At 37.9% G+C, this 15,415-nt stretch overlaps 1 protein-coding gene across 1 annotated transcript in view; it reads right to left on the reverse strand.

The window, feature by feature from the left end:
* The window catches only part of LOC105837632 (lachesin), a 176,915-nt gene that overhangs the window by 14,729 nt on the left and 146,771 nt on the right, over nt 1-15,415 (reverse strand). The window contains exons 4-6 of the mRNA XM_012682562.3: nt 7,689-7,804; nt 6,301-6,486; nt 2,369-2,555 (exon numbers count right to left, since the gene is read on the reverse strand). Of these exons, the coding sequence (XP_012538016.1) occupies nt 2,369-2,555; nt 6,301-6,486; nt 7,689-7,804 (489 nt within the window). The remainder of the gene's footprint in view (nt 1-2,368; nt 2,556-6,300; nt 6,487-7,688; nt 7,805-15,415) is intronic.

Genomic DNA, 15,415 nt, shown 5'->3' on the forward strand with positions numbered 1-15,415 from the left:
TATTAATTAGAAGTGTCATTATGACTATTGAGATGCTATATTAAATTCTCTTTGATTCAATTTCGCAAATAAAAATTTAAACACAAGTCTATTTTTAAATCTTAAAATCGTCGTATGCGAGCAAGCGACATGTGTTAACAGTTAATCAATAGAACTCTTTTTTTAAATTACAGAGAATGCTTTATCTCTTCAAAATGAAAGAGAAACTCATATCAGAACTATCGAATATTAATGCGTGGGAGCTAACTTAACCTACGCGACTAACAAACTGACTGACAGACTGACGATCTGTCAGTCGGTCAGTCAGTCTGTCAGTCAGTCTGTCAGTCAATCTGTCAGTTAGTCAGTCAGTTTGTCGGTCGCGTGTGTCAAGTTAGTCTCCACACATTAAAATTCGGTAGTTCTGATATGAGTTCCCATTTCATTTTGAAGAGATAAAAAGTTCCTTGTAGTTGAAAAAAAAAGTTCTGTTGATTAACGGTTTAAAGTTCTGAATACTTTTGACTGCATTTCTAGTTCTCGACAAGTTTTATCAAAAAGTCTTACAAGTGAAAGCGATCGGATCAACGGTTTGCAAGGTACTATCACATATTAGAACGGTGATCGCAAATTTTAAGGTCCCATGATCGAAAAACTTTTTAGAGTACCGAATAATTCTGATTACATTTTTCAGAACTATTGTATCTTAAAATCAAATTTTTAACAATTTCTAATTTTATTAATTAATCAAAATTTTTTTATGCTTCAAGAACTCTAGATAATCGCAAAATAAAGCTACACGGAGAGAATTTTCTTTTAAAATTTACGCTCAAAATCTGATTGTGGGATAATATGTGACCTCGAGGAATTTTACTATTTAATTAAAATTTACTAAAAGTATAGTAAAATTTATTATACTTTTAGTAAAATTACAAAAATATAGTAAATTTTACTAAAAAGTGTAGTAAAATTTTTTGAGATCACACATTATTTCACAATTACCAGGTTTTGAAGGTAAATTTTGAAAGAAAATTCTCTCCGTGTATTGAGCCATTCAGAACTATTCGATCTGAAATTTCGATAAGAAGCACCGCATTTATTTAATTTTAATTTCCGACCGTCAACAAAACTCTTTTTCTAAACAACAGAGAACTCTTTATCTCTCCAAAATCAAACGGGAACTCATATCAGAACTGCCGAATTTTTATGTGTGGAGGCTAACTTAACACACGTGAGCAAATGCCCGCATGTGCAATTGTTATTATTATTATTATTCCGCTAAAACAAATTAGTATCATTAAAATCGGGAATATGAAATTACTAATGAATAATTAAAAGGAGACGTAATTGGCTATTCTGTTTACAAGGAATATGAGCATCAAGGAATTCACCAAAATGTACAGTCCATTACTATTCAACAATATAATGCAAAGTAAATTTAACTAAAGTAAATTTAATCATTTTGTATAATATAACATATTATTAGAGCATAGAGTGTAGAACGTTTTTCTATTACGTTCATAAGACTTTTTGCAAGTATTAATTAAGAAAAATTTTAATCTCCTGATTTCATATATTGTGTTATAAGGTTTACTAGAAAGAGAGTGCTCTGGTTTTGGGATATCTTGTGTATAAATAAATCCGGTTTACATTGCCCACTTCGCGGATCTCAGATGGTCGTAATTTGCACTATTTGACTCTGTTGAGTCTGTTATTATTCCGACGAAATATATATGTACATATATATAGTCGTCTTGCCAAATGCGTTCGTGAAACATGCGGTTTCAAAGGAATCTCAGATAACTCGATTTTACGAGAATGCCGCGTTCTGCGAGTGTAATGCGATTCAAAGCTTATTCTAAAATATCAACGGTAAGTGAATATAAGTTCATCAGAGCATGGACTGCACAGCGGTTTGCGTGTTACATTTTGAGTTCGGCGTACCCGAATCTGCTAATGTATGTACCCACTAATGTATGTCTGTTGAATGCCTCTCATAGTGATGAACGTTAATTATCATTTACGGTAATGATATCGAGCTGCAAAGGCCTCGAATGCATTTGAAATTTAGGTCTAATTTATCGCAATACGGCATTATTATAATATTGTTACGGAAAAATTAATATTTTTTTATTAATATATTAATATTAATATACCAGGAACAATATAATCTTTTCCTTCCCATAACTTTAATCATAAAAAATCCGCATTTTTATCTTCTTTTTGTAAAAATTAAATTCTCTTTTTATTTGTTTTTAATATTGATTAAAAAGTTCTTTCTATACTAAAGTTAAAACAGTTTTTTTATTCAATTCACTCAATTAATGTATTGCAGTTCTTTCTTAGAATAATCTCATAGGTAGAAAAATCACTAAGATCTTCAACTTACATTGTTTTTGTCCATCCTCTCTGAGGATAATGTTACGGCCGTCCTCTCGTTTCCAAGTGACGGTAGGTTTTGGCGAACCAGTGGCGACACATCGCAATCTTATATTGCCTCCTTCGTGAGTAACCATACCATCTGCGGACTCGTCGTCCATTATGTCGGGCGGTATCACTACTTCCATGTACCCCATCTGGAACAAGGAAACATCGAATTATTCTGGCATATCGTGAGAAACTTCGAAACTTCAAGTTTAAGTTTTTATCATTGCAATCTTGTATATAAAGCTCTTTTAGAAATGACAATAGAACAGATAATGCATCATATATAATAATGCATCATCAAGGAATTAACAATATTAATTTTGTATACATAAATATATTATAGTAAAAAAGCCTCTATTCTCACGCTCTTTATACAACAGCATTCTGAATCATTTCATTATTAAAACTGTTCCTAGGAGAGAGATAAGAACGAATTAATTGCATTTTGATGTACTGCGAACGCGAAGATCAAAGAGTTAGAAAGAATTTCTTCTTGCGGAGTAAACAGCTCGTAGGGAGGTTATACTAAAGCCGTCTCGGCAAAGACAAGGCTCGAACTACTCACCGGAAAAAGAGTACATTGTTTTACGGCCCTGAGCACGTACACGATGAGGGTACCTTCGCATGGGTATAACGTGCAGGAGTATAGAATTTACTGGACATGGAATAGTGCACGTAGCTTATCCAATTCGATGAAACGAACATGCAAGGAAATTTATGATTGTAGGCGAAATAAAATAAGCACCGGGTTTTTTTAATTTGCTCCTTTTATCATACGAGCTTGTTTTTTTTTAAATTTAATATAATCGTGCTTCTCTCGTTTATTATTGTACAAAGCACGCCAGGATGAGATCTGCATCCACCATAATAATATTTTAATATCACAATGAAATATCATTTAGATTTCGCATTTAATATTAGTATAGCGATAATATAGTTTAAAACGTGCAAACACATTATTTTCACATACTTTATTTTCTGTACATACGTAAATAAATGCAAAATAAAATGCTGATAATTGACGAAATCTGACCGCGTTTAATTAGAGAACAAAAATTTATTTTATATATTCTCATCTGTAAAATAACAATGTAGAAACAATAAGCTGCTATTTCTGTTGCTTAATATCTTTCAATAATCTTTTTATATAAAAATATTTTTAAAAAATGATTAAAAAATCTTTATAACTATAATTATAAGTATAAAAAGATAGTGTTTATACATATATAAAGTAACAAAATATCTCTGCATCAAATATTGTTAATTAAAAAATTATTTAAATATCTACACAATTTATAAATTAGAAAACCTTTTATATTTATAATACTTTTTAGTAAATTAATATTTATCCAAATTAATTTTATTTTATAGTGAAAATCTTTAAAAAAATAAGTCAAGATGTATAAAAGCAAATAATTTTTTTTGCAAAATTTAAACAAAAAGCATGTAAATTATAAAAATAAACAACAATTAAGTTCTAATAATAAGCTAAACACAAGACCGAATGGTATTATTATCTCGTACGTGCGTGACGTGTTCTATATTAACTTCATCATCGTCAAGTCGAAAATATCGTGTCGTCGCCTTGTGCAAAACGTCAGTCGGCATAAACTGTGCTAAAGAGCCCCGTGGCTGTGTATAATAAAAAAGACATCGTTTTACGTCCCTGGGCACGTACCGACGGTCGCCGGTGTGTCACGGGTTAACGTGAATGTAGGTCAAATTTACTGGTCGTGGTGCGGTGCACATGTCCCGCGGAATTCAATGCGACCGGCAGAGCGGGAAACCTTCCGATGCAATATACGGCCCTGCAGCGAGATAAAGGGCACAGAGTGCTCGTCGTAGTGCAAGCAAGACAAATGATAAGTGTGAGTGGAATATTATGAATGTGTATGTATGTATAGGTGTGAAAAAGGAAAAGAGGATGGAGAAGATAAAAAATGAATGGGAAGAATATCCAAGATCAGAAACTTTCTAAGAATAATCAGATTTCAGTTCAATCGCTTAATGTATGTAATTTAAATTGATTGTATTAATTTTAAATTTAGTATCTTTTATGAATCAGCTGTATCAGTCAACATTTCCAAATCCCTGAAAATTACATTAACGATATACAAATATGTATAAACATTATTAAAATATTTATACGTCGTAATTCGGTAATCAATATGATAATCTTTCGAAAGGCAATGGCAAACCACTAGGAGTACCTTTGCAAGATAGTCACCATGAAACATGCATGAGCATATATCAAATAGAGATCTCGATCTTTAGTCATGAAGGATGTATACACTGAGGAAAAAATATTGTTGATTTGATAAAATTTTCCAACTAAATTAAAATTTTGTCAGTTCCAGAATTTATGCATTTAACTTAAATACACAAATTTCAATTCAAGTGTATTTATATAGTTAATTGAAATATGTAAATACTTGAATAGACAAAATTTAACTTAGTTGGAAAATTTAGTCAAATTAACAACTTTTTTTTTCCTCAGTGTATATATATATATCGTGTGAGAGGCCATTTACGAAAGAATGTAGTAAATGTCCGATAATGGTTTAGCGGATGCGCGTCCCGAGTGGATAAAACAGTGATGGAAGCGTGATAAATAATTTCATCATCGGTCGACTCGGCTCGGGATTTAAGGGATATTTCGAACAGCCAATCCGAGAATCTCGTCGCCGAGGAAACAGTCGCTCGAGCCCGTACGATATGCGCACCTGCCGCACTTCTACGTCGACAATAATTTCCCGTGCGCCTCGTCGAAAATCTGCATAATTAAAACCAGAGGACATCGCGCAGCCACAATGCCCTTCTGCTTTCACTGACCGCCACACAATTTTCCCTTTGCGTGAATATTGCGTGCTGATCACTGAACTTCCATTTTTTTCTACTCTCCTTTTTCTAACCAAAAATGTTAATAAAGTTGCATTACATATGAGAATAATGTTGACAAAGTAAATACCGAAATTATCTCAAGATAATACGTATAAGAACGTATCCGTTTGTCTCTATTTTTTTCCTTTCCTATGCACAAGAAACGTTTTGCCAAATTTGAAATTTAAACCTTCTAAAACTTTTTAGATACATTTATAAAGTACTTATAATGATTATTATCCAAAAAAAGAAAGACATAAAAATCAGAAAAACGCGTGAGAATTCGAGCGAGAAATCAAAATCTTCACGAATCGGAAATTAGCTGCATTCTAATTTTAACAATTTAAAATATTCTATTTTAAATAATATAAAAGTTTCTGCTTCTCGATTCTAAATTGCAGGTGCATTGGTAGGACGATATTACAACCGATATTGCACCGCAAAATAATGGTTGGAGGGCTGAAGAAAAAGCGCGCGTTAAAAAGTTATGGTCGGGCTTGTGTATGGAATTTTAAAAATTCCGCCGGTCGGATCTGACGAAATTGCGCGAAACCTCGATCTTTTTAATCGAATTACGTCGCGCGGGGCGACGCGGCGCTTTGTCGATGGAAATCGATAGAGCCACGCGTGTAACGACCGTCGTGTGCGCACGATTCCAACGTGGAAATGCCGTGGAAAAATAAAGCGTCGGGTGGAAGGTAAATGGAAATTAATTTAACAGAGATACGTTGTTATTGCGGATGCGCGTTGCAACGCGTATCCAACGTACCGGATTAATACTTTTTCAAGCGGCATTTGCGGTATTTCAAAAAATGCGGGTACCCGTGCCATTAAAAAAAAAGGGGGTATAGAAAATAATAACAAAAAGTAAATTACGTAAATACGCGGGAAAAAGCGTAACGTCGTTAAAATCAGAAACCAATTAACGACTTTTAATTACGTTCGGCAACGCGTATCTTTCAATGTTTCAGATGAGTATGTAAATAATTGGGATTGTTGACTTTAAGATCTCACCTGACTACGCATAGGGTCCGTATTGACTTGGCACATGTAGGTACCGGAGTCGTTCTTCTGGACATTCGACACGTGCAGTTTCCACGTGTTGTGCCCGTTGTGCGTGACAGACAGTCGGTTATTGTGCGCCACCATGTGCGTATGTATCGCCAAAATCGCTCGTGAATCCGATTTTATCCAGGCTACCTGGAATACCGAAAGATAATTTTATTTCTCAAAATAAAATTAAACCGAAAATTACGATTAACTACTCTGTTAATTTAAAAAAAAAAAAAAAAAAAAAAAAAAAAAAAAAAAAAAAAAAAGCTGCTTGAAAATCTACGAATAATCAGGGAATAAAATAAATTCAATATATTTAAAAAATTAATTTATTATATTAGCGTAACTGTCTTACTCGAGTAAGTGTCCTTATTATTTTAAAAGCAGAGGGGCAATTGATATGCTTATTTTTATTTACAAATGTTCAAATATAGAATATATATAATAAATTCTTTTTCATCATTACTTGAGTAAATACTTTAATAAACACCAAATAAAAATAACAATCTTGAAAACTGGTTATTTAAATAATAAAAGAAAATAAAAATGTAAGGTATTGTATAAGGTATTAGCAGTATAAATACTGCTCCACCTCTCCTCCAATTATCTAGTATCAATTATTCTCTATTTATCGCCACGCGTTTACTTATATTTATATGATAGTTTTACCTCTCCGTAATTTAATATTAAAACATTCTTAATACACAACGCTCTCGTACTTTTAATTCTAATATTACAGATGAGAAAACCAATTGGAAGTATTGACAGTTGAGACAGTTAGGATAATTATCTTAATTAAATTTGTGGCTAAATTTGATACGTCAATTAATCCACGTTTAATAAAAGATAATTTAGAAAAAATAGTAAGATTTTATCGAATTAGATTTATAACTTTGTTTAAAATTAATTCACAATATATATAGCATACGTTCATATCGTTATTCGCAGTAGTATTTCAGAGAAATATAGTCAGACTCTCGCGGAAGAAAAACGGAATGAGGAACGTTTTCACGAGTAAAACTAAACTCGTACAAATTTAGATTGTCTTATTGACAGATATAATTCTCCATCGCGTTCCGATGTAAATACACATTTTTACAGAAACATGCGCTATTTACTATATATTTATTATATACTTGAAAGACACTACCATCTTTAGAAATACATAAGTCTCGACGAGAGTTTGTAATAGATTTTTATTGCATGTAGTATTGCATGAATTATATTGCATATTGATGCAAATGTATATATTGGACTTTTTTAAATATCCAACGTGCTACAAGCGATAACCCTTTTTTATTATTTTTTACAATATAAGAAGAAAAACTGTTTATGAAAGAAAATTGTACCTTGTACGATTGCAGATGATTAACGACGCAGGTGAAGAAGACGTCACGACCTTGAATCACCGTGTGATTTTCCAAAGGAGCTAAGAACTCGGGCAAAACTTCCGGGGTGATTTGGCCTAAAACATTACAACAATGTGACATGTTTAATTTTTATCACTTTACTTCACTTTCAATCACACCAATTTAATGATCGAAGACAGACGTTGGCGAAATATAATGCATATAACTATTTTATAATAATTTTTTATGGGTATAATACAAGCCTTTGAGTACAAAAACAAACTAAACAACAAGTGTTATAAAATATTCAAACGGCAATGACACATGGGCAATAAAAAAAGGATTTACATTTACAATCAATTCACGAGTATCAAACCTTCGTCATCGATAAACGAGAAACAAAACGACACATTTTGCGTTATATGTCGCGCTCAGCCCTTTCCAATCTCGTCGGATATCACGACGGGGGTGATCGTGTTGCACGCGTCGCGCTTGGAAAAATACAATGCGCCGCGAATGTTCGAAAAAAAAGGGGGGGGGGGACAGAAAGGAACGAAAGAACGAATGCGCTCGGCATCGCCGACGCGAGTAGTGTCTCGCGGAATGCACAGCCGCGATTTCCTACCGTCGAGGCGTATGCATGAGCGAGTAGCACGCCGTCGATTAGATATTCAAGGCGGAGGTCGAGGATGGGGTAGCATCCCCCTTTCTCCTTTCCCTACGGTAGGGGTTTCACCTCCGCGCCCTCCCGTCCAGGAAGCCAGAAAGAGCGCAGAGAGCCACCCATATTCTCGTATCGAATTCTTGTATGCGTTCATGCAAGAAGGGCGATAAATGGAAAAATTCTTGAATCTCGCAGTAGTAATCCGGACACCGGTCCCCCCCAGTTTTCATGGTTCGGTTTTACGATTACGTGTGGATCAGTCGATCCGCGCCCTCGCGCTCGCGCTCTTCATCGCCCCCCTCAATCTTTCCCCTCGTTTCTCCACGCTCTCGTTCCGCTCCCTTTCCCGCTCGACCCTCGTCGGCCTTTTTATTAACTACTTAAATTTAATTTTCGCTTCATTGGAAAAAAGCTGCGAAACTCCACGGGAAAACGCTGTCGGATTTATCGCAAGTAACAGTCTGGTAAAGAAATAATAGCTGCCGCGCGCGCATCAGATAAAATATATTTTAATAAAGTACTAGAAAACTAAATTACTTTAGAGGAACTATCAATTTTTTCCCCTCTTTATCGCTTTCGTTTTCCACTTATGTGATATTGTTTCCAAGATATCTTTTCCCGCGTTTCTTAGCGATGCTCTAATTAAATTGCGTCTCTTCTTTCTCATAAGACATAACACTCAGATATTTTTACTCCGAAATACGAAATAATAGAAAATTTCATTAAGAGAAAGTAGACCCACTGAAAGGCTCAAAGTATTCGCAATAGCGCAACTGCATGTATCCATTCTATTTCTTTCTAGTCTCTTATTCTGCCCGTTCTTGTTCCACTCTAATGAAGGAACTCTAATTTTACATTTAATTTTTCATAAAAGTAAGTTCTTGCATAAGCAACAAAACGTATGCGTGCATTCGCTAGTACGCATGAATGCAAGGCAGAAGAAGATTGAAAGAGAGAGAGAGAGAGAGAGAGAGAGAGAGAGAGAGAGAGAGAGAGAAAGCATAACGCAAGTATAGTATGCCGCGCTTTTATTGCAGTGGAATTTCATTTCAAGTCTAATTGTAATCAGCGAGGTGTAATTCTAGCAATTTGTCGTAGGGATATCTAATTAATTAGGTCCTTTCGCGAGCGGACAGGACTGGCGCTGCATAGACGCGTGCGCGCGCGACCTGCCATCTCCTCGTTAATTACACCGCGCGCAGGATGGAATTTTTCATCGGAATTATCACGCACCATCCGCCCAGGAAATTAAGATCGCCGCCGCGATGTTCACGGCTGCACTACGCCGGAACCAACTCCGTTTTTCTCTTTTTTGTTTTTCTGACATCGTTCTGTTTACGCCAATCATGTGAAACGAGATCGCGCCGTCGAGCATCCTCGCGCAAAAATACGTAATCTCGGTTCGATGTTGGACTGGTTGATGCGAAATTCTTCTATTCGAGTCCAATCGATTTTTTGTTTATCGACGCATAACAAACGTATAACTAATACATAAGTTATATAAATCATATTTACGAGTAATTCCTTGGATTATTTCCGAGAAAAACGACGGTATACAGAATAGTAGAAAAAGTAAAGATAAACCCGGAGTTTGTAAGTCCGTTTCTTCGCATCGATTTAGTCTACGAACAACAGCGAGAGCTAATATAAGACCATCGGGCGTTCTCTCGCCGCGCAATAATAGTTATGCAGCATCCGAAGGCGAGACCTTTCGCGAGCGGTATTAAAAGCGATTATAAAAGTCACCGGGCATCGTCCTCCCTCTAGTTCAAGAGAGAGAGAGAGAGAGAGACGAAACGGGAGATCCTCGAGAGCCGTCGGACGGCTCTCCGGCGATAGACTTGGGATGAGCAGTATCCGGTGATACCCCCGGCTTTATCCCCGGGAGGAAACGACGGTAAGCCACCCACACAATGGCGGCCGCGGAGCCGTCCGCCGATTCAAAGAGTTTGGAGATTTCGCTGGCCTTTCTCCTTCGCGGCCTGAGAGAAATCCTATATCGTTGAAATCGCGAATCTAAAATGTACACCCTCTGGCCGAACGGTCCTTCGGTTCGAGTGAGATAACGGAATGTTCCCGGGAGCCAAGGTGATCGTCAGCGCTGGAAAGCCGTGGGATATGAAAATCTCCCTATCGCTGTTACACACATATCTTCGGGTGCGCTTCTTGGTAATCGTCCGTGATGCATAGATCTGTTTAGCGTTCAGGTTTCAAAATGCGGAAGTCGGGAAGTACAGGTGCTCTTAACAATGTCAAATTGGCTTTGTTACTTAATTAAAAATTCACACAAAAATTATATATTAGACAAACAAGAACTGGCTCGACCAAAAAAATGATACTTCTCTTTTTTTTACATTAATTACAGACATTTACGCAGGTTTCGTAGGTGATGGTTCATAAAACATCGCTTTTTTTATTTGCTAAGTAAATAAGTTAGCAGGAAAAATAAACGAATGGGAGAAGCAACTACTTTTGTAGATTTCGTTTCATGTGATATTTGACAAACAAGAACAGCGAAAGTGTAATTTAGTGCAAAAAGGTGACGTTTTTGAAAATGTCAAGCTGACGTTGCTACTTAATTACAAGACATTATACGTAATCGTAGACGATGGTATTCGTAAGACGTTTCGCTGTTTGCTGAGAAAATAAGTTATCAGGGGTGAGGGAATTCTATGAGGGGTGAGCGGGAGAAGCACTTTTGGAAATTCCATTTCATGTGATATTCAGCGAACGAAAACGGCTGGGAGCAGCAAGAAACGCGACACGCTCGAATGCGTATGCTAATAGGCAGACGTGCTCCGGGCAAAATCGACTATTAGCGTGGGTAGTGACAATGAGCCGATGTCATCAAAGAAACATTTACGCCCGCCACAGCGAAATTATTTTGATACGCAATTCGCGCGCAAGCAAGCGCGAATCGAGCGATTGAAAGCCGAGAATATTGACAAAGGACGTTCGCTTCTGGCAAAATTACTTTCGATGACGCAATATTAATGTCCACTTCCACCAATGTAGATTCGATCTCGGTTGAAGTTTACTTTTCGTCTTTTTCTAAATTAGAAAAATTTACATTGATGGAAACGGGCGCAAGTTTCGTTCGGTGCTTTAAATGGTATGTGAATTTTTCTTTTGCGAAAATTTGACCGTGAGCGAAATCTTTCCATCTTCAAGATCTAACTTTTATGGGTTCTGTTTATGTTCTTCACGTTTTACGATCCTGCCTATTTAATTTCTTTTCTCGTGTTTTCTTTTTTCTTTTTCCTTTTTCTTTTGCTCCACGTTCTGTCCTCTCGAGATCTAATTATCATCTCTTTCTCACAATCATTAGACACATAATGTTAACAGCTTGGTGACGCCTATGTCTTCTTTGTTTCCTTCTTCACGCTTTTTGTAATCATGCAAACTTATATCGGAATCAAGTCTTGCATATACATAATAAAATTGTTATCACATTGTGGCATTTAAATTTTTCACGAAATTAAATTCACACGAGATTAATTAAAGAATAAAGTTTCCTACTACGTACACACTCCAATTATTGATGTCGCAAGACCTACAGAACAATCTATATTCTTCTTAATTCAGTCTCTTATGACTAAAAACTCGAGACTCGCGGTGAATCTGGAACGCCCCCGTGTATAATGTAATTGAACGAAAGTCCTATTTTAATTAAAAAGAGAAGAGGCAAGCCGGATAACCGGACCGAGAGGACAATCGAGAACAGACGGAGGTAGCGACTGCTCGGGAACGGGGGAGAGGAAGACAGCGAAATTACTCCGTATTTCCGCGAGGATTAAACGTTCGGCCTTTTTTGTTTTTGCTCAAATGTTCCGGATTTTCAGATCGCGGCTGCTCGGAGAGCTAACTCGAAAAATTCCACGGATTCTTGCACGGTGCAGAGCGGAGGCGCGAGTTCACCCAACGTGCGCGCGTGTTCGCCCCCGCCGTCGGGGGTGGGGGTTGGGGTGTTGCATAAGACGAAGTGCGCGCAGGGATGGGAACGGAAGAGCTACATCACGTGTCGGCCGCGGACGACGACGGAATCTTTACGGCAAACACAGAACGCCGAAGGGATTACGCGCAAAGAGTTCCGTTAAAAAGTTCCGGTAACGAAGGATTTACGACCGTGCGAGACGGGGGTGGCGGTAAAAACGCGACCGGGACGCTCGCAGGGGCGAACAGAAGCCGAGCGAAACACCCGGCAAAGCTCCGCGTTTAAATGGAACGAGATCGCACGTGACCCTGCGTAAATTCGGGGACACCGTATCGTATAACGGGCGCGATGCAATTTAAAATGGGAATTGTAAACTGACCTCGGGGTCACTTCCTCACGGGTGTCCTCTCTCAGGATCAGGATTCATCTTTTATCTTTTATTTCGACCTTTTAACTTTGTTTAGTTCATCGTTAAACGGGGAATAGCAATATATTTCAGTTGTCCATCCATATGTGAATTTCTGAGACGCACTTGTCCGAACTTGTTATAGTTTTAAGTATCATCGTTCGAGAGTTTGTGTGACGGGTCCCTGCAATTAAAATTGTTATTGAAAAATGGTGAAAATCGATTTCCTCGACATTACTCGAGCGAATCGGGGTTCGTAGGCTCGTAGGAAAGAGCAACGGCAGTTTCACACGTACAGACAAATGTGTTTAAGTGTGCGTCGCAAGGGGATCTACTCTCGACGAGGGAGAGAGGCAGGGCTCTCTCTTCGGGATACTTATCAGATCGGAGCACGCGCCTATTGATTTTGGCTTAAACGGGGAATCCGCCGGTAGATAGAAGTTAGAGAGAGCCGGGACGTTGGAGGAAGAGCGAGCTGCACTCCCGGTAATGCTCGCGAACTTCTAGGCTCTCGTACCCCGCGTCACTGCAATACGCCGCCATGCCGACGTAAAAATAGGGAGCGTGCGTAATTGCGCAATTAAGAGCGTGATTACCGACGAAAATATGTCGCAGATTGGTACGGAGAAAGAAGACAAAGCGGTTGCCTTCTCCAAGGGAGAGATTCTGACGATAAACGAAGGATCGAATGTCCAATAGGCGTTTGAACTGCGCAGCAAAATCGTGATAAAAAGAAATAAACCAGGGAACAATGACAGGGATATAACGAGTAATTTTCGTAAATAAAAGCTGTTGTCCCAAATGAAGATCCCATCATCATTTTTCAAAGATTTAATCTGTCCGCAATCGCTCGTTATCGGTTCGTCGGAAAATCGTCTTGAAACTTCCCCGAAATATTCCCGCGATGTTTCCATTTCCACTTCCGGGACAGATTTCGTTCCTATCGGCATTTTTTTTCACTCACCACCGAAAGGGCCCCAGGCAATTCCGTTTGCCAGGATACGATCGCTACTTTCGTTCCCTCGGTCTGAGGGAGCCAGCGCGGGATCATTGAACGAACGAAAAAAATAAAAAAAGGGGTCCGTTAGACGCGTCTCCGGTGTACCGTGGAGATTGTCTCGTTAGCATAATCTGTGGAAACTGACTCTCCTGTTCGATGATTTTTCTCCCTAGTTCACCTTTATACCACTTCTTATTCTTCCTTTCCCTCGTTTACGGTCGCCTTCTCGTCGAATTGTCGCGTTAATTTTCCCAATACGCTTTTTCCCCAGGAAAACGATCGCAACGCTAACATGTTTGCATTTAAGGATACTAAACACGGCAACCGTGTTTCAATCTCCTCAATCTGGAGCAACCTTTATAGCTTCTCAGCCTGGTACATTTAATTAGGTGGCTTTTATAGCCTCAGTTAAATGAGTTGCACTTCTGGAATCTCGAATATTAATTTTAAGGGTAGATTTATTGACGAGAATAGCTAAGGCTAATTACCTTTCAAAAAATATTTAAATAGAGACCGTTAATTAATGAAATATTGTCATTACTGATACTTACACATTTTTTTCTGTTATTTGCATTAAACGCAATATAAAATATGTAATTATACCGTCACACAATATGCTGTTTAAAGCATCTATATATTTTCTTATTTGCGCTGTAATATTTTTAACTATTCTATAAAAATTATGTGTCACACAATCTCATATAATATTCATTGCAATTTATTCCACGTACGTGTATATATATTCGCATCTACTAAGCTAATTGACAATGATCGAACTTTTTTTATCGGCTTTAATAAATTCTATTTTATTCTGTCTCCATTAAAGATATCCATTAGCTCCTTCATATATCTCTCCGCCAGTAATTTCATAGAAATTTCACGTTCTCCATTTCGTATCTCTTACGCCTGACGCATACGTGCGATACATCATTATTTCCTCGTGATATTCATTATGCGGTATTACGTGCAATTATACGCGATTCTCGCAGTCTCGCGAAAACGGATTCTAAAGTACATACGGTCGATTAACTTCCGACTGTTCTTTTGCGAGAAAGAGGCTCGAGGGTGATTTGCAAGGCTGCGCCGTCGAAGAAAAGAATAAACTCCTCGCGTTTGTGACGGAGGAACGTATTTGCTTAAACGTATTCGGACACTCGTTTATTTGGCCACGCATCCTTCAACGGATACCTCCGGGGTTCCTTGTCCTGAATGCCAAATGAATTCCCGGTGTACCGCCTTCGGGCGTTGCGAAGAAGCGAGCTTCGCCATCGCGGAGCGATTCTGCCAGCAGCGGAAAGAAGAAAACTTTTCCACTGCCTCTACTACCACCGTGCGATGTACCATTCAATGCCGCGCTTCGTTTAAAGTCGTAAAAGCGATATAAAGTCTTCTTTCGAGTGACTAACTTCCTCATTTCGCTTTTTATACTCCGAGGCGTGCGTCCCGACTATCGACGCCTCCGAGCGAACATTACCTGAAGAATATGTGACACTACTTAGAATCAATTCTGCTCCTCTCGTTACCCAGACTACTTCGCAGTTACTTCCTCTTTATCTTTGAGAATAAAAAAAGAGCGAATATACGCATTCATCAGAAAACTAGATCACGGCACGTGAAGCTTTGTCCCGTGTTGATTCCAAAGTTTTTCCTGTCCCTCTCTCTTTCTGCCTCCCCTTCTCTCTCGCACAAAATCATTCTCACGATTTCCACATTGACGAATATT

The sequence above is a fragment of the Monomorium pharaonis genome, chromosome 4 (genome assembly GCF_013373865.1).
Source record: "Monomorium pharaonis isolate MP-MQ-018 chromosome 4, ASM1337386v2, whole genome shotgun sequence".
Lineage (NCBI taxonomy): Eukaryota > Metazoa > Arthropoda > Insecta > Hymenoptera > Formicidae > Monomorium > Monomorium pharaonis.